The sequence below is a fragment of the Erpetoichthys calabaricus genome, chromosome 1, assembly GCF_900747795.2.
Source record: "Erpetoichthys calabaricus chromosome 1, fErpCal1.3, whole genome shotgun sequence".
Lineage (NCBI taxonomy): Eukaryota > Metazoa > Chordata > Cladistia > Polypteriformes > Polypteridae > Erpetoichthys > Erpetoichthys calabaricus.
In genome coordinates this window covers 39154558-39181151 of record NC_041394.2, presented here as the reverse complement: position 1 = coordinate 39181151, position 26594 = coordinate 39154558, and the positions used below count along the sequence as shown (strand labels likewise).

At 40.7% G+C, this 26594-nt stretch overlaps 1 protein-coding gene across 1 annotated transcript in view; it reads left to right on the top strand.

Annotated features, from left to right (window-relative positions):
* gpat2 (glycerol-3-phosphate acyltransferase 2, mitochondrial) overlaps positions 1-25695 on the top strand; it is a 208386-nt gene extending 182691 nt beyond the window's left edge. The window contains exons 18-21 of the mRNA XM_028798187.2: positions 1938-2049; positions 24053-24121; positions 25328-25383; positions 25466-25695. Of these exons, the coding sequence (XP_028654020.1) occupies positions 1938-2049; positions 24053-24121; positions 25328-25383; positions 25466-25585 (357 nt within the window). The 3' untranslated portion in view covers positions 25586-25695. The remainder of the gene's footprint in view (positions 1-1937; positions 2050-24052; positions 24122-25327; positions 25384-25465) is intronic.
* The last annotated feature ends 899 nt before the right edge of the window (positions 25696-26594 follow it).

Below are 26594 nucleotides of genomic sequence, written 5' to 3'. Positions count from 1 at the left end.
CATCTGATTCTGCTGTCTGCAATACTACAGTGTGCATTTTCCACAATATGTTTTTGTAAATCCAGTCACTGAAACAAATACACTATCAGGGCAAGTAGGCTATATGCTGCTTGATTGGATGTGAACATTCAAATTTAGCTGTAGTAAATTGAAGCCTGAAGTGGAACCTTTTTTTCCTAGCCATCTCATCAATTGGTTTGTCATGTGAATATATGAGCAGCCTTGGCTACAGTTTTCACCTTTTTTTCCCCATCTCCATATCTGTACCACCATATGCCGCATTGTGTCAGAAGGTAACAAAATGACCACTACCCACCTTGCATGTCTTTCTTACTACAAGTAACTAAGGTGGTTTCCTGATGTGATATACCAAAGTAAATATAATAAATGAAAATTTCTACTGGTTGACAATTTTCTTCTGTTTTCTTGTTTCTATCAGTGTACCGCACACCACTAAACCCACCAAATAAGTGTTTTACGGCTTAGTAACTCATAGGATTTCTTGCCCCTTTTGTGGAGAGTATGCTTATCTGAAAATACATGAAATTTTGTGCTGATATTAAGATAAGAGTTTAGTTTTAGCCTATATGGGTTTTGTGCTGATTGTAAACACTTGCTTTAGTTGGCTAGGGGTGTTGTGTTTTGTATACCACGTGCTGTTTATGCAGAGCGGAATAACATGTACTGAACTGAAGAAAAAAATGCAGGTTGTAGTTTGCAATGTCAGCACAGCTTGGAAACCTAGATCCATAATGAAGTTTAACATACTGTATAGAAAATATCAAAAAAGATGAAAGTAATGAGTGTCTTGTACAGAGTAAAATGGTTGAAATACGAAGCCAGGAAAAAGGATAACCAGCTACACTATCCCTCTGTTATCTTCTGTGTGGGTATTTATGCAAATATTTATCCCTTGCATTTGATGTAATCATAGTTTAAGTAATACAGTGGAACGTCCATATCTGTGGGCAATACTTTACAAGGCTTACTGCGAATGCCTGAAACCATGGATAGTAATTGAACCCTATGTACAGTATATTATGTTTTTCATTGAAATAGGTACCCATGATAAATTTTAATTGATGAATTATGCAAAATAAGATGTTATTTACATTATAAAATACCTTGTATTTATTACATATTTATACTTGTGCACTGTCTCTCTCATGAACAAGAGAACCTGACATTTTATCTTACCCATCAAGGTGCAAAGAAGAAATGTAAGGTATCTTGTACATGCACAGTTTAAATACATTTTTATATTTATTAAATAAAAAATATCAACCTGTTGTTGGTACTCACTGTCTTCTGTGCTCTTCGTTTTTTTCAGGAGCACAGGAATCACTTCACAGCTTCTCCTATGCTTTGCAGAGCTTCCAGCACCGCTACATGTACTTTGGCACTTTAGGGCTATTGTTAAGTAAAATTAAGGGTTGTTTTATTAACACTCCTATAACGCAGTAATGAATGTAATAGCACAAATGCTAGAAGTTCCAAAGGCATGGCAAAAATAAAATCATACACAGAGGCTTGCCCGCGTGCATTACTACCACACTCTGCAAATGGAATGCGGAAATCATTTATTTCTGGAATTTTTGATTTAATATTTTGGGGCCACAGTAATCACAGATAACTGAAACTGATTCCATGGGTACAAGAGTTGTACTATAACTCCATTAACGTTCTTAAAGTAATTTATCCTGTAAGTCCCCGTGACCCTGTGTTAGGATATAGTGAGTTGAAGAATGACTGACTGACTGAAGTCCTCATTGAATAAAGATATCCATTCATGTATAATCAATAATAGTCAATAAAATTACAAAAAGTATTTGATCTTATTTGCCCCATTTTATTGAATTCTTTCTATTTAAATGTACTGTAAGTGTTATGTGTCATTATTGTCTTGTTATTCAGTTTGTCATTGTCTCTTGTTTCAGCTTAGCCAGAGCTGCCCAGATATGTTTTTCTTCCTGTGCAGAATGCTGAGCCCGTTACTCAGGGCATTGTCTTGGTCTGTTGATACACTACAGTTCCTGGAAATGCTGACACGTAAGTAAAGTCTTCTTAAGGTTCCTAAAGAATGGCTCTCTTGCAAACAAATTTTTAGTTTACCTAATATGTTAATTTAGCAAAGGCCTGTTACTCATGATGAAGACAACATTTTGTATGTGGTATTTTTCTATGAAGTTGTGTAATTAAGTTTAATGTTGTAAATGCTGCATGAATTTTGCGTGAGTGACTATCTGTATTTTAAATCGTCTGATATTGAGGTCTCAGGAGCTGATATAGAACTTTGCTATTATTTTCTACTAAAACAAATATAACCAACAGGTTATAAATAAAACTACATTTTGTGTATTCCTGGGTGGTGAGTAGAGGCCACGTCTTTTGAGACGGTGCCTTTACTTATTGCTTACGTTTTCAGTGCTGTCTACTTCAGGGGTTCTCAAAGTCGGTCCTGGGGGGCCCACCGTGCAGTGTTCTCCCCAGCATTTTTTAGCGCCCGGCTGTCATCTCGCATGACATTGTGAGATGACAGCCGCAGATCTAATGATCTGCAGAGATGGCAAGGGACGGGTGGGCAAATATTTTAGAACTAGTATCACAAGTTGTGAGGTGCTAAAGGTAATAGCGGGGACGAGGGGGAGCGGAGTTCACAAGCAAAGAGTATGGGGAGGTGGGCTTTCGAGAGGGGGGTGTACATGGTAATAGCGAGGGCGGAGCAGTTTAATTACAGTAGCAAGGAGTATGGAGAGGTGGGCAGGTGAGAGGAGGCTGTACATGCTAATAGCGGGAGTGGAGTGGCACTTCAAAAGCAAAGAGTATGTGGAGGTGGGCGGGCGAGAGGAGGACTGATAAAATAAAAAAAAGACTCGTGGAACCAGCCTATCAGATATCAGAAAATATGGCGTCGGGAAGTGGAGTCTCTGTTCTTAGTGTCAGTGCAGTCTGTGTAGTGCTTCTAAGCTTATGTCGAGAATAAAGTTGACATTTCCACTTTATTCTCGCCGTTTATCTCGAGATTAAAGTCAACATGTTGACTTTATTCTCGTAGTTTGTCATTAAAGTAGAACTAAACTTAAAATGAATATTTAATTTACTAGATTTTCTCAAACCCCATCATAAATTATGTAGCGCATGAAATGCTTTGTGTTATCGTGTGGTGATTGGTTATGTGGAGAAAGAAAAAGGAAGGATAGGAATTGAGGGTTTGGTACGTCAGATAGAGACAGCATGCATGCAATAAAGAAAGCCCGCTCAGAAGAACATCCATTGAATTCTGTGTTCGTGTCTCCGACCACCAGATCACGACACGAACCCAACATTTACACAATTTTTAAGTTAAACCTGTGCGATACCCATTCATACATTCAGTTCTTTGGAGCCTTGTCACACCTGCCATAAAGTTCTCAACACTGAACGTACACCTGGGGACCCCTTACTACGAGGAAGCAGCACTACCGCCACACTACCGTGTAAATGTTCAGAGAGCAGGAATATCATGAAGTGAATGTATTCTGTGCGGCGATCCCTTCCGGTGCCTCCTCAGTGCAAGAGGAAGTCCGTTTAAGAAGCATGTAGTGATTAACAACCTGGTCGGGGAACACTTAACACAAAGCATTTAATGCACTACACTACCTTGTGACGGGGTTTCAGAAAATCTAGTAAATTAAACATTGATTTTAAAATGAATTTTAGTTTATGACATTCTACTTTAATGACAAAATAAACTATGAGAATAAAGTGGAAATGTTGACTTTAATCTCGACATAAACAGCAAGAATAAAGTCAACATGTCGACTTTCATAGGTACTTTTAATTTTTTCCGAACGTTTTACCAACATGAGCAAAAAAAGTGTTCAGAAAACAACACTGCTCAGTTATTTCAGAAAAGAGACGCCACAAACTAATGAAGGTGCAGCGTCAACTCCTCATGTGGCAATTTCAGACAAAGACATTGCAGAAACTGGTCCATCAGGGGAAATCTCTTCAGCACACACACTCCCAATTGATAAATCTAAGCACCGCTTATCCGGCATAAACAAACAATGGTTTAATGATTTTGATTGGCTAATGGTCAAAGAAAATGACATTTGGTTCTCATTGTGCATGAAATATTCAAACAAACATCCCCCAAGGAGGGAGTTACCTTGGGTAAACATGCCATGCACAAGAATTTAAAAAGAAAGCTTTCTGGACCATGAAAAAAGTAAAACGCATATTGAGTCTTCTGCTGACCTTTTAGGAAAGCATGTACTAGAGCAAAGTGGAATCGGTCAAATTGAAAGATCTGTACCTGTGTTAAATAACTTAGAGAGATGCCTTTGTGGGAGCTTTAAGATCCATGTATTGGTTGGCAAAAAATGAGTTGCCACATACAACGTTGTTTGAAAAGCTGTTGGAACACTGTAAAGAAATGGGTTGTTCCTTTTCTAGGAAGAAAAGAAGAATACATATTTAACTGAAGACACCTTCTGCATATGCAAGTTGGCTTTGAAGAATATTTCATAATTTTTTTCATTGTTTTCACTTTTCTTCCCGACAGCGACAATACTTGTGCCTCTTGGTTTATTAACGATTGTTATTTAAAATCATTGTTAGGGTTGCAGGATCCTGAATTAGATACTTCTTAAATTTAATAAAAAATATTCTGGCACAAGTGTCAAACCTTAAAAAAGGAAGTCATATTGAGCATTGGAAAATAATTAATAATAATTAACTAATAAAAATAGTGTGCATTTAATTTTCCTCACCACCAAATTTCTCCGTCCCGCCCAGCTACTTTTTCATGCCACCCGGCTGGAAAACATTTCTGGCTAGAACATTGCTGTGTCTTCAGGTTTTTGCTTCAACCAGATTCGTAATCAGTGGCAAATGATAACACTGAACTCAATTAATTAGCTGGTATTTTTTTTCTTTTTTCTTATTCTACATTAAGAAAGCACAGCAGCATGATTTTTTACATTCATGAGATATTTAGAAATATTTGTGCTTTTGCTATAGATTTACTCACTTTTGTTGCTTTCATTATTTTACCCTTTCTTTGTGCAGTTTGCTCCCTTTATTGTATCTTAATAATGACTAGCTGTGTAAGCCCATGCTGTAAAAAGCCTGGGGTCCTAGAAACTATTGAAATCCTCAGAAGAAAAACTGACATATAGAGATGTCAGGTAATTGAAAGGAACTACTCTGGGCATCTCTCTCCTAGGAGGTTTCGTTTTGCCAACATGCTCTCATCACTTGTGCATTAGTGGCAGAGGAGGGAAAGTAAAAGGGATACCGTTTTGCTGATTTTAGCGGCTAAGCGACTTTCTTCTGTGGTTTTGTTTTTCTGACGTGCTGGCCTTGCTTGTGTTATTAAAGGCTAAGTGAGTTTTCTGTTTCCACAGAGGTGGAGCCCTTACCCCAACTCCACCTCTCGCTTCCGAGCTGGACAGACACACACACTTCCACTCGTAGACGTTTATATATAAGACGATTAAAAAGGAGCAGAGCAAACAACACTGAATCACTTTAGTGTCAGACCCACTAATTAGAAAACAATGCATTAATTAAACAATTGGAACACACAGAAAAATAGAATGAACATCAAGATAAAAATATTGTAGAAAAGAAAACAATTCCCATATAACTGCTTAGTAAGTTTTAATATATATATTTTACCAACCTTGGTTTTGTAATTTCTATATTGTTTCCAAAACACAGAATCTGGGCAATAACAGTTCACTTAATTAAAAACAGAAGCTGGTTGGAACAAAACCTACAGGACCGACACTGAGAATCCCTGCTCTATTTGAAGGCTTCAGAAGGTTGTGTTAGTGTGACTTTATTACAAGATGTCAGCATAAAATTTCTGAGATAGAAAATGTAAGTTTCATAAAACACATCTCTTTTGGAGACAATGGGGTATAGAAGATAAGGTAGTGGACTGTATACCTACATGGTTGATGGTTCACTTTCCTCCTCAAACCTATCATGTGACCCAGATGAAATCACCTGAGATGGTGTTTTCAATAGAAACCCACTTCATATAAAACATGATTTATGTGGCAGGTGTACTGTTGCTATCATTAAGTCTACCAATTCCAACATAAATTAAAGGCATGAAATCTTTTTAAAAGTATTGACATAAAAGTAGCAACTCCCCCACTTTAACATGCCTTCTATGTTTATGAAAACAAAATAAAGCAGGAAATAATTTTATTGTACATGTTTAGCATGGATGCAGTTTTCATATAAATAGCTGTACTTGATGGATGTAGTTAATTGGAGAAGTGATAGATAGAATTCTTTATTGTCATTATGCATACACATAACGAAAGTTTTTGTTGGTAGGACTCAGCTTCAAGGCAGAATACTTAATACACTATACACAATAAATAATAAAATAAACATAGTAAGTATAAAAGACAGCAGCAATAAAACATCAAGTCCAGACTTTTCCTGAGGTAGTACACCTGCAGAGACCAGTGATCTGTGTGCGTGGGTCTGCAGGGGAGGAATACGAGTGTGTGCGTTTGTTTACGAGGGAAAGTGTGTGTGCATGTCTACAGGGGGGCAGGTAAGGGATAGATGTATGTGTGTGTATCAGCAGGGACAGATGGACTTCACAGCTCTGGGGGAAAAAGCTGTCTTTCAGTTTGCTTGTACGTGTTTTTATATTTCTTTTTTTTTTTTTTTTTTATATTTTTATTTTATTAATTTTCATTGTAATCATTCCATACAAACAGATCCATTTATAACCCAACAAATTTGAAAACAAATCAAACCCCATCCCTGAGAAGGAGAGCTTAGCTAAAGGAAAATTTCTTTAAGCTTTTTAATAAGGCAACATTAGGCAAAAGAAGGGGAGAAGTAAATATCTATATAAATAAGAGATGGAGAAGGGAGTTAAATACAATAATAGTTAATTCTCTTATTCTAAAATAATATTGATTAAATCCTGCCAAGTTTTGAAAAAGTTTTGTACAGATCCTCTAACTGAAAATTTGATTTTTTCCAATTTCAAATAATATAAAACATCAGTTTCCCACTGACTTATAAGAGGAGAATTAGGATTCTTCCAATTTAACAAAATAAGTCTGCGTGCCAAGAGTGTAGTGAATGCAATCACCGTTTGTTTGTCCTTCTCCAATTCAAGTCCATCTGGAAGGACACCAAACACAGCTGTTAGTGGGTTAGGAGGGATTGTGATACTAAGGCTGTCTGAGAGGCACTTAAAAATCTTTGTCCAAAATGATGTTAGTTTGGTGCAGGCCCAGAACATGTGACCCAGTGAGGCAGGAGCTTGGTTGCAGCGCTCGCAGGTCGGATCCTGGCCTGGAAACATTTTGGACAGTTTTAAGCGAGACAGATGAGCTCGATATATAATTTTTAGTTGAATAATTCTATGCTTTGCGCATATAGAACTCGAGTGAATTCTCTGCTTTGCTACCTTCCACTCCTTTTCTGATATATTGATTAAGAGATCTTCTTCCCAATGTCCTCTTGGATCTTTGAAAGGTAGGGACTCTAATAAGATTTTATATATTGCGGAAATAGTGTTTGTTTCCTCGGAATTGAGCAGTATTTTTTCCAGCATTGTGGAGGGTGCAAGGTGGGGGAAATCGGGCAATTTCTGTTTAACAAAATTTCTAATTTGAAGATAGTAAAAGAAATGTGTAGCTGGGAGGTTAAATTTTGAACGTAATTGTTCAAAAGATGTAAATATGTTGTCTATATAAAGATCTCTGAGCATTTTAATCCCAAAACTTTTCCAGGTATTAAAAACTGGATATACTTGCGAAGGTTGAAAGAGGTGGTTCCCTTGCAAAGGTGCCACTGATAAAAGATTTTCCATCTTAAAATGCTTCCTAATTTGGTTCCATATTCTGAGTGAGTAAAGCACAATTGGGTTATTAGTATATTTGCGATAACTTTCATTTATTGGAGAGCAAAGCAGGGAATATAAAGAAGTACTACAGGATTTTACTTCTATTGCAGACCAAGCCTGTGTATGTGCATTTATTTGTGTCCAGGTTTTTATGGCTTGTATGTTTGCTGCCCAGTAATAAAACTGAAAATTAGGTAAAGCCATGCCACCTTCTGCCTGAGGTCTTTGTAGGGTCGCTCTTCGGATACGTGGGTGTTTTGAGTTCCAAATGAATGAGGTTATTATTGAATCTAACTGTTTAAAAAACGATTTATTGATATATATTGAAATGTTTTGAAATAAAAAGAGAAGTTTAGGAAGGATATTCATCTTAACAATGTTAATTCTTCCGGCTAGAGTGAGATGAAGGGTTGACCATCTATGCAAGTCTTGCTTAATTTTTTCCATACAGACGCCAAAATTTTGTTGATAAAGAGCTTTATGTTTACTTGTGATATTTACCCCTAGGTATTTAAACTGATCTGCTATGGTAAAAGGTAGGGTGTCTAATTTAATATTATATGCTTGTGAGTTCACTGGAAAGAGTATACTTTTATTCAGATTAATTCTAAGACCAGATATCTTTTGAAATTCTGTTAGTGCTGTTAAAACAGCAGGGACAGTGTTTTCTGGGTCCGATATATATAAGACCATATCATCTGCATATAGAGAAATTTTCTGTTCCAGTCCTTCTCTGACAATCCCCTTTATCTGATGAGAATTTCGGCAGTGAACCGCCAGTGGTTCAATAGCGATTGCAAACAACAGTGGCGACAAGGGACATCCTTGTCTGGTACCACGTTCTAGTTTAAAGTAGTCTGAGCAAATTTTATTAATACAAACTGAAGCTTCTGGACTGGTATACAGTAGTTTAATCCAAGCACAAATATTCGGGCCAAACCCAAATTTCTCCAATGCAGTGAAAAGGTAATTCCATTCGATCATGTCAAATGCCTTTTCTGCGTCTAATGATAGTAATATCTCTGGGGTGTTTGATTTTGCTGGTGAATATATAACATTAAACAAGCGTCGGAGATTTGAAGATAGATGTCGGCCTTTAATAAATCCAGTTTGATCTTGTGATATTACCGAGGGCAGCACTTTCTCCATCCTTCTAGCTAGGATTTTTGAGAGTATCTTAACATCATTATTCAGGAGTGAAATTGGTCTATATGATGCACATTGTAACAAGTCCTTATTTTGTTTAGGAAAGGCGGTGATTAATGCTTGTCGAAATGTTTGAGGTAGTATTTGGTGGTCTTTAGCTTCTGTAAATGTTACCAATAAGAGTGGAGCTAGCTGAGTGGAGAATTTCTTATAAAACTCTACGGGGTAACCATCAGGGCCTGATGATTTCCCGCTTTGTAGTGACTTTATAGCGTCTAGTAATTCTGTTAGCGTTAGAGGTTTATCTAGTTCCTCAGCACTTAAAGCATCTATTTGTGGTATTTGTGAATTATCCAGAAATGCATTAGATTGCGTGTTGTCTTCTTTGGGCTCAGTGGAATATAAAGACTTATAGTAATCTCTAAATGTGTGCATTATTTTATTATGGTCGATGATTTCTTCTCCATTCTTGTTGGTGATTACTGGTATTGCATTGTGAACTTCTTGTTTATGAATTTGTTGAGCTAAAAGCTTATTAGCTTTTTCTCCGTGTTCATAGTAATGCTGTCTAGACTTATAAATAAGTTGTTCAGTTTCTTTAGTTGTTAAGATGTTAAGTTCTGTATGCAAGGCCTGCCTTTTCCTGTGAAGAGCTTCACTTGGACGCCTGGCTTGTTCTTCATCTATTCTAGTAATTTCATTTCTTAGCTCTGACACTTTCTTGGTTTCTAATTTATTTCTATGGGAAAGATATGAAATAATCTGGCCTCTTAGGAAGGCCTTTAGAGTTTCCCAGAGTGTTCCTGCAGAAACCTCTGTAGACATGTTTGTCTCTAGGAAGAAGCTGATTTGTTTGGATATAAATTCTGTGCAGTTCTCGTCTGCCAATAAAAGAGGGTTAAGACGCCATCTGCGAGGTGAGTACGAGGGGCTTATTGATTTTAGCTCCAAGACTAGAGGGGCATGGTCAGAGATAACAATTGTGTCATATTTGCATAATTTAATTGTAGGCAGGAAATTATTATCTATAAAAAAATAATCAATTCTTGAGTAGCTATAATGCACTGGTGAGTAGAACGAATATGTTCTTGAGTTTGGGTTAAGAAACCTCCAGGGGTCTGATAAGTTGTGATCCTTTAAAAACTGTGTAATTATCTTTGCAGTATTAGATGTCGTCCCCCCTGTCACAGGAGTCCTATCTAAGAGTGGATTTAAAACACAATTAAAGTCCCCAGCCATTATAATTTTATGAGTGTTCACACTGGGAATGGATGCAAATAGATTTTGCATGAATTCCTTATCATCAACATTGGGTGCATAAACATTTATCAAAATCATTTTACTGTTATATAAGTTGCCCATGACCATCACATATCTCCCTTCAGGGTCCGACACTACCTCTGATGCTACAAAAGGAACTGTTCTATGTATGAGAATTCCCACCCCTCTAGTTTTCTTTATAAAGCTAGAATGGAACATTTGGCCAGTCCAGTCTTTTTGTAATCTGAACTGATCCTTGGTTAGTAAGTGGGTCTCCTGTAAAAATACTATTTTAGCGTTTAAGCCTGTTAGGTGAGAGCATACTTTCTTTCTCTTTAATTCGTGATTCAGGCCTTTAACATTCCAGCTCACAAAGTTAACTGTCCCATCATGGAGACATTGATTCTGAGTTTTTAATGTCATTTTATAGTTTTAATTGGTAATATGGCAGTTTTAATCTTAGTTTCAAGATTCCCCAGGAGTTGTTGCATGTTAGCCTGTTGCTGCATTGATATTTATAATTATAAGGATTATAAGAATAGATTAGATATAACCTGCTCTCCTTCTCTCCCCCCTTTATCCCCCCACCCCCCCCATTTTGCCTCCCCACATGAGGCTAGACCCCACTTCGCGATGTTCCAGTCCTCTGACATACGAAGAGACAGAGCACGTCCAAAACAAAACAAACCCCACCCTGCAGCGGCGTTACAGAATTAAAACAGAGATATCTTTTACAGTTAAATCCTTAATACTATCTGCCGAAAATGTTCTCATTAACAATATTTAATCTTGAAATAATCTTCAGCGCTTTTAAGTTAAGATATTAAGGTTAACAAAAAAAAAAAAAAAAAAAAAAAAAAAAAACAACCCTGGGAGTGATTTTAAAAACTAGTCCAGGATAAACCTGGTAATTCATACTGTAATAGTATAATGGTAATTGTATAAATAGTAGAACAAGCATTAAACCAAGGGTATGAAGTTAAACAGTCTACTTTAAGGTATAGTAAAATAAAAAAAATAAATAAATAAATAAATTAAAAAAAAAATAAAAAAAAATAAAAAAAAAAAAAAAAAAAAGGAAAAGAAATAAAAAAATAAATAAATAAAACGAATCCTACTTTAATCACTTCCACATTTTCACACTCACGTCTATAGCTCTATAACTCTGATTAAAACATAAACATATAACATATAAAGTCCAGATATAAAAAAAATTTAAAAAAAAGAGAATAAGAGATGTATAATTATAATACCAGTCTCTTTAAACATGGATCCAGCGATCAGATCATCGGTCTTTCCCGTGCCTTGATAGAATACGGCTCTTTAATTTTAATTAACTTTCAAAAAAAGTGTCGGAAACAGCTTCTTTAATTCTTTTTCAGCTTCTTCTTTGCTGAAGAAAATATAATGTCCGTCTTGAACTTCCACTTTCAGTTTGGCAGGATACAAGAGGCTGTATTTGATATCGGCTTCCCGTAGCATCCTTTTAATGTCGTTGTAGGATCTGCGTTTTGCAGCTGTTGATGGTGAGAAGTCGGGAAAAATACGAATAAGATTATTTTCGAATATAATCTCTTGCTTGTGTCTGAGAAGTGCCATCACATCAAGCTTACATCTTAGTCGTTCGAAGCGGACAATAAAAGACCTAGATTTAAAGGCGCTTGGTATCTTTGTGCGATAAGCCGTGGCTATCTCATTGTCGAGTTTAAAGTCATCTCCAATTATTTTAGACAGTAATTCTACTGCAAATTTCACTGGGCTTGAGCTTTCTCGTTTCTCAGGTATACCCTCAATTCTTATATTATTTCTTCTGCACCCATCCTCCAGGGCTGCAAGTCTGTCTCCAAGTTTTTTGTATTCCGAGTTCGCAGCTGTGGCTTTTTCATCGGCGTTAGATGCCATTTGTTCCGCTGTTTCCACTCGAGCCGTGAGTCCCTGCTTAACGTCTTCCAGCTGGTCTGAAACGTCATTAATATGATCATCAAGCCTTTTCAGTTTGGAGTTAGTTTCTTCAATGTGTTCCACTAATTTCTCCAACATGCCTTTAAAGTTCACGTCGAAACGTTCAAATAGACGCGTTTCCTTATCTTTGTTATCCTTCTTGAGCTCAGTGGCCACCTTCTTAAGATCATTTGTGTTATCTTTCTTAAGCTCATTCATGGCCGTAACCATGGCAGTGGCCAGTGTAGTGTTCATCTCTTTCTGTGTAGCTATCTGTGTAGCTATCTGTGTAGCGATCATCTCTTTCAGTTCGGACAGTTCGCTTCTGCTTTCGTGCTCCGCAAGTGAAAATGCAGCTCCTGTTACAGGCTCGCGATGAGTAGATGAGAGCACGTCCTGCAGAGCCCTTTCTAGTCTCGAATGATCCTCAGTAATCGGCGATCCCTCGCGACCTGTATCACCTGTATCACTTGCGCCTTCGCTCCCATTTTCACTCTCGACTGGAGACGATACAATGGAGCGGGGCCCCAGGAATTCTGCGCACTCTTCTGCCTGTTCCAGGTCAGTCTCCGTGATGCCATACCTTACACCTGCACTCAGGCCGGAAGTCTGTCCGGACTTCGATGCAGCTTTAAGTTTCTTTTCTGGTTCTTTCTGACTTTTCTTCTTGTTACTCATGCTTGTATATTGTAGTGGAAGTTCCTTGGTCGGGTTAAATACAGGATACCTCTAAATAATATGAAATACGTGGGAAAATAAAGCCGCTGCTAGCGGAGCTCTGCTTCAGACGTCCATCTCCTATAAACGGACCAAACCAACTGTTTTTATATTTCTGTACCGCTTTCCCAAAGGCAGTGGTTGAAACAGTCCATTTCCTGAATGGGTGAGATCCGCAGCTATACATTTGGCCCTCTTCTGCACCCTTCCAGCATATACTGAGTCCAGGTTTAGGATAGGACTTCCCACGATCCCCTGTGCTGTTCTCACCACCCGTTCCAAGTCCTTCCTGTCCTGTCCTGTGCAGCTGCCGTACCACACTGTCATACTGTGACAGAGAATGCTTTCTATAGCTGATCTGTAGAAGTTTGTGAGCAGACGAGAGGAGAATCCAGCACGTCTCATCTTCCTGAGGAAGAAGAGTCTTTGTTGGGCCTCCTTTACCAGGTCAGATGTGTTCAAAGACCAGGTCAGATCCGATGTGATGTAGATACCCAAGAACTTGATATTGTCCACACACATTACAGCCTCCTCATGTATGAATATAGGAGCATGTTCTGTTCTTCTGGATCTCCTATAGTCCACAATGATCTCTTTGGTATTGCTGGTGTTCAAGATGAAGTTGTTGGCTGAGCACCACAGTGCTAGGTGTTGCATCTCCTCTCTGTAGTGAGTCTCATCATTGTCTGATACAAGACCCACCACGGTCGTATCATCCGCAAACTTTACAACCATATTTGTGGCATGGATGGCAGAGCAATCGTGCGTAAATAACATGAAGAGTGCTGGGCAGAGCACACAACCATGTGGCGTGCCTGTGTTCAAAACCAGTGTGGCTGATGTTACGATCTCCAATTCTAACCACCAGAGGCCTGTTGGTGAGAAAGTCCCTGATCCATAGACACAATGATGTGGACAGATCCAGATTATGAAGCTTTTGTACCAGCTTGTTCGGGATTACGGTGTTAAACGCTGAACTAAAATGTACGAATAGCATCCTAACATACTGTGTTAGGGCACTGCAGATGAGTTAGGGCTGTGTGAAGTACTATTGAGACGGCAGCCTCTGTAGATGTGTTCCTCCTGTAGGCGAACTGTGGTTGTCGCATCCAGCTGGGATGGCATCCTTGATGTACTTTAGGAAGATTCTCTCAAAGCACTTCATTATTACTGGGGTCAGAGCCACAGGGTGGTAATCATTAAGGCAGGTGACCGCTGATTTTTTTTTTTAGGTACTGGCACAATAGTGGAATACTTGAGGCAGACTGGGACCATTGCAAGTTGTAGAGAGAGACTGAAAATGTCTAGAAAGACTCCTGCCAATTGATCAGCACATATTTTCAGTGTCTTACCCGATGCCTTATCTGGTCCTGCAGCTCTGTTGGTGGTGTTCCTCCTCAGGGTGGAACTCACTTGGTGTAGTTGCAGGATTAGAGGCTGATGCTGCTTCTCCAGCCAAGGGAGATGTACACTCTCCCTGCTTCTAGATGCATCAAAGCGTGCAAAGAAACTGTTCAAGGTGTCAGGGAGACTAGTGTTATAGCTGACCTGCTGATCATGATCGCTGCGCTTATAATCCGTTATGGTCTTTAAGCCTCTCCACATGTTCCGTGGGTCGTTGTTATCAAAGTACTCCTTGATACGCTGTTTGTATCTGTATTTTGCCAGGTTTATTCCTTTCTTTTTAAGTTCTTTTCAGGCTTTGCTATATGCCAGCCTGTTGTCTGACCTATATGCAGCATCACCGTACTGTCCAACCACGCTTTTTGATTTGGAAATACCCTAAAGGTCTTCGTGGGCAGGACAGCATCAGTACAGACCTGGACATAGACTAGGACAGATGATGTATATCCCTGTAGATCTGAGCCCTCTTTGAATACTCCCCAGTCAGTATGCTCAAAACAGTTCTGTAATGCTGAAGATGCCTCCTCAGTCCATACCTTTACTGTTCTGGTAGTCGGTTTCATCTTGCAGATCATGGGAGTATAGGCTGGGATCAGCTCCACTGCGATAGTAAATAATAAATACAGTGGAAAGAAAATGTGTCTGCAGCTGAGAAGCACAAAATCGCCAAATGGCAATTGCTGTGTCTATCATGGTGATTAAAACAGAATTTAGAAAATCACAAACCAACACCCAATATCAACCACCCTTCAATAATTGTGATATTTGAAAGCTGTGGATGATGTTGGTTAGCTTGGATGTCAATACCCAGTTTAAATATATGTACGTAAAAAAAAAAAAAAAGTTGGTTGTCAAGATGACAGAACAGTAAAAAAAAACATGTGATTCACAGGTAACTCTTGGTGAAAGGACAGCATACTTGACTTAGGGCAGAAATCAGTTTTGATTATAACAAAATGGATATTCCTCCAGGAGTAAAATAGAAAATAAATTGTATATCACAGCATTTTCTCATCACGGCTCGTAGAACAAATAAACTGGTGACAAAACAGATTTAGAAACAATAGTTTGTAAAGTTCAAATATGATTACTATGAAATTAGACATAATATTTTGCAGAAACATTCTGCTTACAGTGGTCAATGCTGGGAAAACTAACTAAAGTTGATGTAGTGGTGCACATCAAGGGCCTTTTGAACCAGAAGAAAAGGGCTTTTAAAGGCGGTGATCAGCATGAGCTCAAGCGCGTGCAGAAGGAACTCCGAGTCCAGCTCAGGGCAACAAATGAGCAGTACAGGAGAAAGCTGGAGCAGAAGTTACAGAACAACAGCATGAAGGAAGTGTGGGATGGGATGAAGATCATCACTGGCTGCAGCTCGAAGCGGGGTGCCACCATTGAGAGAGATGTGGAGAAAGCATACCAGATGAACAACTTTTTTTTTAACAGTTTTGACCACCCTAACACACTCTCACCTCAGAGTACTGCACCCTCCAACCATCCTTCTGCTACCAGCATAGGAGAGAGTTTTCCCCAACCCACAATTACAGCAATGCAGAGAGCTGAGGAGACTTTATGCCAGCAAAGCAGTGGGACCAGATGGAGTATCGCCACGACTGCTGAAGGCCTGTGCGTTGGAGCTGGGGAGTCCTCTACATGGGAGAGTCCCGAGGCTTTGGAAAACATCTCGCATCACCCCCGTCCCAAAGATATCAAGTCCTAGTGAGCTGAACGACTTCCAGCCTGTTGCTCTGATGTCACATGTGATGAAGACCATGGAGCGGCTGCTGCTTCACCACCTAAGGCCACAGATCCACCACGCCCTCGATCCTCTGCAGTTCGCATACCAGGAGAAGGTGGGAGCGGAGGATGCCATCATCTACATGCTACACCGATCCCTCTCCTACTTGGACAGAGGCAGTGGTGCTGTAAGAATTATGTTTCTGGACTTCTCTAGCGCCTTCAACACCATCCAACCTCAGCTCCTTAGGGACAAGCTGACAGAGATGGGAGTAGATTCATACCTGGTGGCATGGATCATGGACTATCTTACAGACAGACCTCAGTATGTGCGTCTCGAGAACTGCAGGTCTGACATTGGGGTCAGCAACACAGGAGCGCCGCAAGGGACTGTACTTTCTCCGGTCCTGTTCAGCCTATATACGTCGTTAAAATTATACAAAGTTATTGTCGCGTCTGTATACCTGCATTGTTATCGGCATTGTTATCACTCTTTAATTTAATATTGTTGTTTATCAGTATGCTGCCCCTCCTTTAACTGCCACCTTATCGTGGTGGAGGGGTTTGCGTGTCCCAATGATCCTAGGAGCTCTGTTGTCCGGGGCTTTATGCCCCTGGTAGGGCCACCCAAGGCAAACTGGTCCTAGGTGAGGGATGAGACAAAGAGCGGTTCAAACCTTCTATGATGAATGAAAACTTTGGACGGCGTTTTCCCTTGCCCGGACGCGGGTCACCGGGGCCCCACTCTGGAGCCAGGCCTGGAGGTTGGGCTCGATGGCGAGCGCCTAGTGGCCGGGCCTGCACTCATGGGGTTCGGCCGGGCACAGCCCGAAGAGGCAACGTGGGTCTCCCTTCCCATGGGCTCACCACCTATGGGAGGGGCCAAGGAGGTCGGGTGCAGTGTGAGTTGGGTGGTGGCCGAAGGCGGGGACCTTGGCGGTCCGATCCTCGGCTACAGAAGCTGGCTCTTGGGACGTGGAATGTCACCTCTCTGAAGGGGAAGGAGCCTGAGCTAGTGCGCGAAGTTGAGAGGTTCTGGCTAGATATAGTCGGACTCACCTCGACGCACAGCTTGGACTCTGGAACTAATCTCCTTGAGAGGGGCTGAACTCTGTACCACTCTGGAGTTGCCCCCGGTGAGAGGCGCCGAGCGGGTGTGGGTATACTTATTGCCCCCCGATTTGGAGCCTGTACATTGGGGTTTACCCCGGTGGACGAGAGGGTAGCCTCCCTTCGCCTTCAGGTGGGGGGGGACGGGTCCTAACTGTTGTTTGTGCATATGCACCGAACAGCAGTTCAGAGTACCCACCCTTTTTGGAGTCCCTGGAGGGGGTGCTAGAGGGCATACCTTCTGGGGACTCCCTCGTTCTGCTGGGAGACTTCAATGCTCACGTGGGCAATGACAGTGAGACCTGGAAGGGTGTGATTGGGAGGAATGGCCCCCCCGATCTGAACCCGAGCGGTGTTTTGTTATTGGACTTCTGTGCTCGTCACGGATTGTCCATAACGAACACTATGTTCAAGCATAGGGGTGTTCATATGTGCACTTGGCACCAGGACACCCTAGGCCTCAGTTCGATGATCAACTTTGTGGTCGTGTCGTCGGGCTTGCGGCCACATGTCTTGGACACTCGGGTGAAGAGAGGGGTGGAGCTGTCAACTGATCACCACCTGGTGGTGAGTTGGCTTCGATGGTGGGGGAGGATGCCGGTCAGGCGTGGTAGGCCCAAACGTGTTGTGAGGGTCTGCTGGGAACGTCTGGCAGAGCCCCCTGTCAGAAGTAGCTTCAACTTCCACCTCCGGCAGAACTTCGACCACATCCCGAGGGAGGTGGGGGACATTGAGTCCGAATGGGCCATGTTCCGTGCCTCTATTGTTGAGGCGGCTGACCGGAGCTGTGGCCGTAAGGTGGTCGGTGCCTGTCGTGGCGGCAATCCCCGAACCCATTGGTGGACACCGGCGGTGAAGGATGCCGTCAAGCTGAAGAAGGAGTCCTACGGGACCCTTTTGTCCTGTGGGACCCTGGAGGCAGCTGATAGCTACCGGCAGGCCAAGCAGAATGCGGCTTTGGTGGTTGCTGAGGCAAAAACTCGGGCATGGGAGGAGTTTGGGGAGGCCATGGAGAACGACTTTCGGACGGCTTCGAGGAGATTCTGGTCCATCATCCGGCGTCTCAGGAAGGGGAAGCAGTGCAGTGTCAACACTGTGTATGGTGGGGATGGTGCGCTGCTGACCTCGACTCGGGACGTTGTGGGTCGGTGGGGGGAATACTTTGAAGACCTCCTCAATCCCATTAACATGCCTTCCAATGAGGAAGCAGAGCCTGGGGACTCAGAGGTGGGCTCCCCCATCTCTGGGACTGAGGTCACCGAGGTGGTCAAAAAACTCCTTGGTGGCAGGGCCCCGGGGGTGGATGAGATACGCCTGGAGTTCCTCAAGGCTCTGGATGATGTAGGACTGTCTTGGTTGACACGCCTCTGCAACATCGCATGGACATCAGGGACAGTGCCTCTGGATTGGCAGACCGGGGTGGTAGTCCCCCTCTTTAAGAAGGGGGATCGGAGGGTGTGTTCCAACTACAGAGGGATCACACTCCTCAGCCTCCCTGGAAAAGTCTATTCAGGGGTCCTGGAGAGGAGGGTCCGTCGGATAGTCGAGCCTCAGATTCAGGAGGAACAGTATGGTTTTCGTCCTGGTCACGGAACAGTGGACCAGCTCTATACCCTTAGCAGGGTCCTGGAGGGTGCATGGGAGTTTGCCCAACCAGTCTACATGTGTTTTGTGGACTTGGAAAAGGCATTCGACCGTGTCCCTCGGGGAATCCTGTGGGGGGTACTCCGAGAGTATGGGGTACCGGCCCCCCTGATAAGGGCTGTTCGGTCCCTGTACGATCGGTGCCAGAGCTTGGTCCGCATTGCCGGCAGTAAGTCGAACCCGTTTCCAGTGAGAGTTGGACTCCGCCAGGGCTGCCCTTTGTCACCGATTCTGTTCATAACTTTTATGGACAGAATTTCTAGACGCAGCCAGGGCGTTGAGGGGGTCCGGTTTGGTGGGCTCAGGATTGGGTCACTGCTTTTTGCAGATGATGTTGTCCTGTTTGCTTCATCAGGCCGTGATCTTCAGCTCTCTCTGGATCGGTTCGCAGCCGAGTGTGAAGTGGCTGGGATGAGAATCAGCACCTCCAAATCCGAGACCATGGTCCTCAGCCGGAAAAGGGTGGAGTGCCCTCTCAGGGTTGGTAGCGAGATCCTGCCCCAAGTGGAGGAGTTCAAGTATCTCGGGGTCTTGTTGACGAGTGAGGGAAGAATGGAGCGTGAGATCGACAGGCGGATCGGTGCGGCATTCGCAGTAATGCGGGCGCTGCATCGGTCTGTCGTTGTGAAAAAGCAGCTGAGCCGCAAGGCGAAGCTCTCAATTTACCAGTCGATCTATGTTCCTGCCCTCACCTATGGTCATGAGCTATGGGTAGTGACCGAAAGAACGAGATCGCGAATACAAGCGGCTGAAATGAGTTTCCTCCGCAGGGTGTCTGGGCTCTCCCTTAAAGATAGGGTGAGAAGCTCAGTCATCCGGGAGGGGCTCAGAGTGGAGCCGCTGCTCCTCCGCATCGAGAGGAGTCAGATGAGGTGGCTCGGGCATCTGATCAGGATGCCTCCTGGACGCCTCCCTGGTGAGATGTTCCGGGCATGTCCAACCGGGAGGAGGCCCCGGGGAAGACCCAAGACACATTGGAGGGACTGTGTCTCTCGACTGGCCTGGGAACGCCTTGGGATTCTCCCGGAAGAGCTAGAAGAAGTGGCCGGGGAGAGGGAAGTCTGGGCATCTCTGCTCAAGCTGCTGCCCCCGCGACCCGACCTCGGATAAGCAGGAGACAATGGATGGATGGATCAGTATGCTGCTGCTGGAGTATGTGAATTTCCCCTTGGGATTAATAAAGTATCTATCTATCCATCCATCTATCTATCTATCATAAAAGTGAATACTTCAAACCCAAATGTAAAAGAAACAAAGTTTAACCAGGTTTAAATAAAAAAAAGTCTTAACTGTTGAAACACAGTGATTGTACACTTATTTTTCTTCAAAGGCAATTAACAGACAAAAACAAAGGAGGCATCTTCCAAGGCATTCTTTTATGATTGTTTTTTACAGTAGTGAAGGCCTACTGTTTTCCTTAGATGCATACTTTGTGGACTAAAGCATTATGTACTAAATTTTACAAAATACTTTGTATCCATGAGGAAGATGCATCTGAACACCACTGCAAGCATGAAATAAATTTAAAATTACCAAACTTGTCCCTGTCAAAGAACAGAAGAGCATACTGGAATGCATATTGCTGTATACGGGTGTACATCTTAAAACTGCACAGATATTAAATAATTGCTTATCCAAAGAGACTTCTAAAGAATGTAGGCATTTTTAGGAAAATTTACTAAAGGAAGCACAGGTTGCTACTTCATTTCTCTCTTTGTTCATATATACATGATTTGCTTAAACTGAGGGATGTGGTAGTTTGTAATGGGTTCTAGCAGCTGACATCTTTTTGTCCACCACATTTGCATAAGTAAGCTTTCACTTATACTACGTAGACTGTATATGAGACTACAAAAATAACAGCTTTACCAGTATTGGTCACTAGGGGGCTCAAACCTATGTTTACTGCTAGAAAAAGTATGACCACTTATTTTTTTAACTGCAGTGTGATTACCAGGCTAGTTATTTGTTATAATGTGGCCTAAAAGATAAGAGGCTTTACAAATTTCATAAAATACCCTGACAAACATATACAGTATATATATTTACAACATAAGCATTTGACTACCAAACAGTAAAGACTATTTGATTACGTAGTGAATAAAAATCATATTCAGTGTGTGAATTCCAATACTGTCTTTTGCCTGCTAAACACATTTAGGTTTGGTGATTGACAACTCTAAATCAATCTAGTGTCAAGGCTGGAATAAGAACCCCACAGGCCCCTGGTTGAATTGGCTCCTTAACCAGAGAGTTGATCATACCCTTTAACAACGCAGTGAGCAGACTCCAGGTTCTTTAATGCAGTGTGTTATTTCTTACTTTTGATTTTGGCACAAGACTGGATTGCTTAATGGCTCCTGGGCATACATACTCACAGTGCACTGATGGTAGATCTGTCTCTGGCTGGTGTTTGTGCAGGAATACTGTGAGATGAACTGACATTCCATCCAGGGTTGGTCCTTGTCTTTTGCCCAGTGGTGCTAATGTAAGCTCAGCCCAATAATTTATGAAGTGGTTTGGGGAAATAATAAAACTACATACTTTAGAACTTGGGTTATCTGTAAATAGATACCATCTTTGCATCCTGTGAACAATTACACTCCAAATTTAACTTCCCATCAACACAATTCTTTCACTACCTCCAAATTAGAAACTATACTAAATGAAATCTGCCCAATTTTCCTCACCTCCCACCTACTTCTTCTCCTGAAGAAATGTTGATTAGTATTGAGGACTTAAGCAGCATTTCTGTAATATACAAAACACATTTTAAAGTCCCTCCCTTTCAAAAATCCCAGAGGGCAGTGGGAAAAGTATCTGTCACACAGCATTTCAGAAAAGGAGTGGAAAGCTACAATGCACAGAATACACTCTAGTTCCATATGCGCTATATAAATGTAATGAATTATTATTATTATATGTACAAAGCATACAGTTATTTAACTTAAAACCATCTATCAAGCACATCTCCCTCATTTAAAATTGTCCAAAATGTTTCCAAGGCAAGATCTAACCTGCGAACGTTGCAAGCAGGTTCCAGCCGTTTTGGGCCTGTACCAAATTAACATAATTTTGGACCAAAATCTTTAGATGTCTTTCAGACAGTCTTGGTGTCACAATCCCTCCTAATCCACTAACAGCTGTGTTTGGGGTACTTCCAGATGGGCTTAAAGTGGAGGACGACAAACCAATTGTAATTGCTTTTACTTCACTACTGGCACGTAGACTTACTTATCTTGCTTAAGTGGAAGAATCCTAACTCACCTCTTTTAAGTCAGTGGGCAGCTGATGGTAGATACTATTTGAAATTGGAAAAAAATCAAATTCTCACTTAGAGGATCTGTACAAAATGTTTTTAAAACTTGGCAGGATGTAATTGATAACAGTTTAGAATAGCATTTAAATTGAGGAAGTGGATTCTCTTCCCTTATTTATTTTAATTATTTTTATTTATTTATTTACTTATTTTTCCTACTATTAAAGTTTTACTCTTGGCCCAGGTCTCTTAATCATGGGTGGGGAGGTTGACTTGATTTGACCTTAGATTTGTAAAATTAGACTTGCTTATGTGGAATATATATTAAATTCAATAATAAAAAATTCAATCAGGTGTAAAAAAAAAAAAAAAAAAGAACTTGGGTTATCATTGTTGCCATCAATTACTTCAACATTCTGAGCCTTTGCTACTCTTGCGGATGTTTCAGTATCTTTTGAGTTATCAATTCATGCAAAATCTTCCCTTAATAAAATGTTTTGAAACTTTTTTCATTGCTTAACCCAAAATTTAATATAGTCCATCTAAGTGGACAAATAAAACCTTTTTAAGTTCTGTAATTTATGGAATGAATAAAGTCACCCAACACAAACTCTAATTGTGTGAAAAAGTAATCAATCCTATAGTTTGTAACACTTTCATCTCCAATAATTGCAACCAAGTGTGTCTTTATAATTCCCTTTCAGTCTTTCTCATTGCCGATGAGAAATTGTAACCTATTTCTCTCTTCAGAGCTTCTTTAGTTCAGAACCATTGGTAGGTTTTCCTGCGGTGGGTTGGCACCCTGCCCGGGATTGGTTCCTGCCTTGTGCCCTGTGTTGGCTGGAATTGGCTCCAGCAGACCCCCGTGACCCTGTGTTCAGATTCAGCGGGTTGGAAAATGGATGGATAGTAGGTTTTCAGGCATAAACTACTTGTTTTGGATCCTGCTACTGCATATGTCTTAGGGTTAAGTCTGTCCAAAAATATAATATTTTTCTCAGCTGTACCTACGTAGACTTTCTTTTGTTTTTTTTGGATCATTGTCTTGCTCCATGACCCAACTACAGTTCAGCTCGTAGGTGGATGACTAGACAAATACTCCTTAAGATTTTCCTATAGAGCAAAATTCATGGTTCCTTTAGTTATAGAAAGTTGTCAAGATCCTGAGACAACAACTATCCCCATATACTATCACCTACATGTTTGGAGTGATGTTTTTACTGTGGAATGTTGTCCTTGTTTTATGCCAGGCACACTGGGATCCATCTCCTTCAAAACCGGTTGTATTACAAACCATCTGTAGACTATTCTTCCAAAAGACTTGGGGAAAATCAAAATCTTCCCTGGCAAAGTATAGATGATCATTTATACTCTTCTTGGTTAGCAGTGTTTCTTGCATTGCTAATCTCACATTTTTATGCCAGTGCTTTGCTTTACACTTTTAAATATTTTCCTTGTTACACACTTAAGCTTTCTTAATGTAGTTTGAAACTAAGTAGTTGTATCAGCAAAGTTTTGAAGAACCACTTAACACCTTTGTTTCTACTGCATTGTTTCTGTTGTGAAATTAGAGGTGTATATTGTATCCATTTTAATGATCTAAATTAGAACTTTTTTTTAAGAAGTACCTGTAGTACTAGGGTTTTGTACCATGTTAGCCATTATGAATGTAGTGAGACGTCAAGCAAAATGACACCTTTTATTAGCTAACTAAAAAGTAATCTTGCCTGAAGAAGGGGCCTGAGTTGCCTCGAAAGCTTGCATATTGTAATCTTTTTGCTTGACTTCACTACATTAAGAAGTACCTGAAATACAAATATAAGAGTAAGTTGTGTTGTAGCATTTTACACTAGAACTTTAGAAAAAAAAATGTGTTTCCATTTTTAGTCATTTGTTTTGCCCCATTGTAATTTGTTGCAGTGACATTTCAGGTTTGCTTTGTTTTGGATTCGTTTTTATAGCAGCTGCAAGCATGGAGAAGCTGCACAGATTTCTAATGAAGAAAGCACAACAAGAAAAATCTCACTATGGTGAGTTCCACAACAAACACAGATGTGTCTTTTGACTATGAGCTTACTTTATTTACACAACTTGAGTCACAAAATTTAAAATTAAATCAGATGGAATTGTACTTGTTTCAGTAGAGAGTAGCTGCAGAGTTCCACTCCGGTGAGGTTTTTGCTTTTCATTTTTTATATATATATATATATATATATATATATATATATATATATATATATAATATATATTTATTTATACATACTGTAAGTGATGTTACGTGACTTGTCCAATTTACAACCAAGGTTTAGATTAGGGTTGTGAGAGGGTTATCTGACTGAAATAATGAAAAATGTTGAGTAGACCAAGTGACATAAATGTTAAATCCAGCTGAATGTCCAGTGGAGCTCTGAAGATCTGCAGCTAGACCCTTCTTATTTGTTTACTTATATCCTATTTGAGTATGCTTAATGTCATTGAATCCTTTCAGAAGCTGAACTGCTTGAATTTATTTTGTCGTTTGGGGCCAGAAAAGTTAGTCATTCATGTGGCATAGAAGTATAGTATTAGGTACAGTGAAGCTCCTAGATGATTTACCCTGTTAGACAGAGGAAGTGGTTTCTTTGAATATGAGACCCTCAGGCTGGTGTTATGAATATAGTAAGTGGTTGCTGTAAGCTAGACGTGATGCTGAGGGGAGGCATTGATGTATGTCCTTTTGTTTAATTTGTCTGTGGCACCCAACAACTAGTTTTAAATTGTGCCATTTAAAGGTAGGACCAGAATTTTACTGTACATCAACTATTTCATGAAGTTTGTTTCACCAGGTATTAAATGCAGTTCTCTAGGAGATGAGCCATGCATGGGAGGAACGAGTACTACTCCATGCCAGGAGTAGATGTGAAACTGACAGTGAACAGCTAATATTTAGCATTTATCTATAAAGTATAAATGGGCTGAATTGGAGGTTTCATACATTTATCTACACATTATGAATTAGCTACATTTGAAGTGTTACAAATATATTGCTGTAGCTTGAAAAGGCTACAGAGTTATATTTTTTTGCATTTGTGTGTTCAGTTTTATGAATTAGTTGCCAGTACATACAGTGACTGACTCTTGTTCATAGGATTTGAATTAATTGTTTGGATGGAAAAGAATATTAGACATTTACCTACTGTCTAATGTTAGCTTTTAAAAAAACAGCTGTTCAGTATTCTGTTTTTATTTGGATATAGAAAGCTGTACACTGAAGATGGCAGCTACTGCAGTCTGGGCATTTAAGGACCTGGGGGTGAGTGCTCCTTTATCAGTTCTCTTCCTCTCAGTCCCAGCGTACTCAGCTGCTATTAATGCTATTACTGTGCCTTTTACAGATTTTGAAAGAAGAGGAGGGAGATGACAAAGTTGTCTACTTAACACTTGGCCGAGAATTTCATCAACCAGAGGAAAAAATGAAGCTGCAGAATTTAATAGACCAGTTTTTGTTTGTTTAAATATTGCAATTGTTCATTGTTAAATGTCTGTGTTATCTTTTGTTGGTTCCAAAATACTAAGCAGTAATTAAAAAAATTATATATGAAAATGGGATGGTAAATTGTGGTAGTCTGGCAAAAACTGATTTAGTGATAGTGGAGTATTTCAGCAAGAACTCCTTCTGGAGTTCCACAGGGCAAGTCTGAAGTGTTGTGTGTCTCTAGTGGTGGTGGCGGCTGCAAGTAACAGATGACTGTGTACAACCAAGAAGAATAAGGCAGTAAAACGGGGATTAATTTATTCAAGTTCCAAGATTCCACCTCTGTTAGTCTTGACCATCATTCTTGCTCAATACCAGAACAATGAACCTGTTTGACATGTGATGAAAGAAAAGGTAGAAATGAAGATTTAAGCTCTTTATATTCAAGACTGAATCATGGCATTTGGTTTCAGGGTGGATTCCATGATACCCCGTCAGCTCTGCATGAAGAGTGAATGAGTGAAGACAAATGGAATTATTTGGAGTATGTTTTGGACTCGTCCCAAAGTTTGTCAGATGTTGCATCCATGTTTTTAAAACTGATTCCTGATTTAATAACTTTAGACAGCTTATAAAATTGTGCTGAATCGTTTTCTCAGATGATGAATCTGCTTTAATTGTTGTCTTAATCTGCTTGCTGGGAAATGCATATTGGTGGAGTAAAATGGAACACTGAGTGAGGGCAATAGAAGCTGATTAGCCTTCCATGTAACGTGATGTATCCACACAGTTGCAGTTAGAAGTTTGAAGTCTACTTGCTCACTGGATAAAACGGGGCTTTCTGACGTCTGGGCACCAAGTAATTAGCCAGACTCTCCAAGTGAGGATGTGAAACAGAGTGGGGCAGAGGCCTGGTTAGCTTCTCGGAGGTAACAGATTTTGTTTATTAAGAAAAAAAAAGTTACTGATGCTGATCTTTCTGCCCAATACCAGGTCTGTCAATAAAGGGCCCCTCTATCTGAGTGAGCACCACTCACTTTTCTATTCTA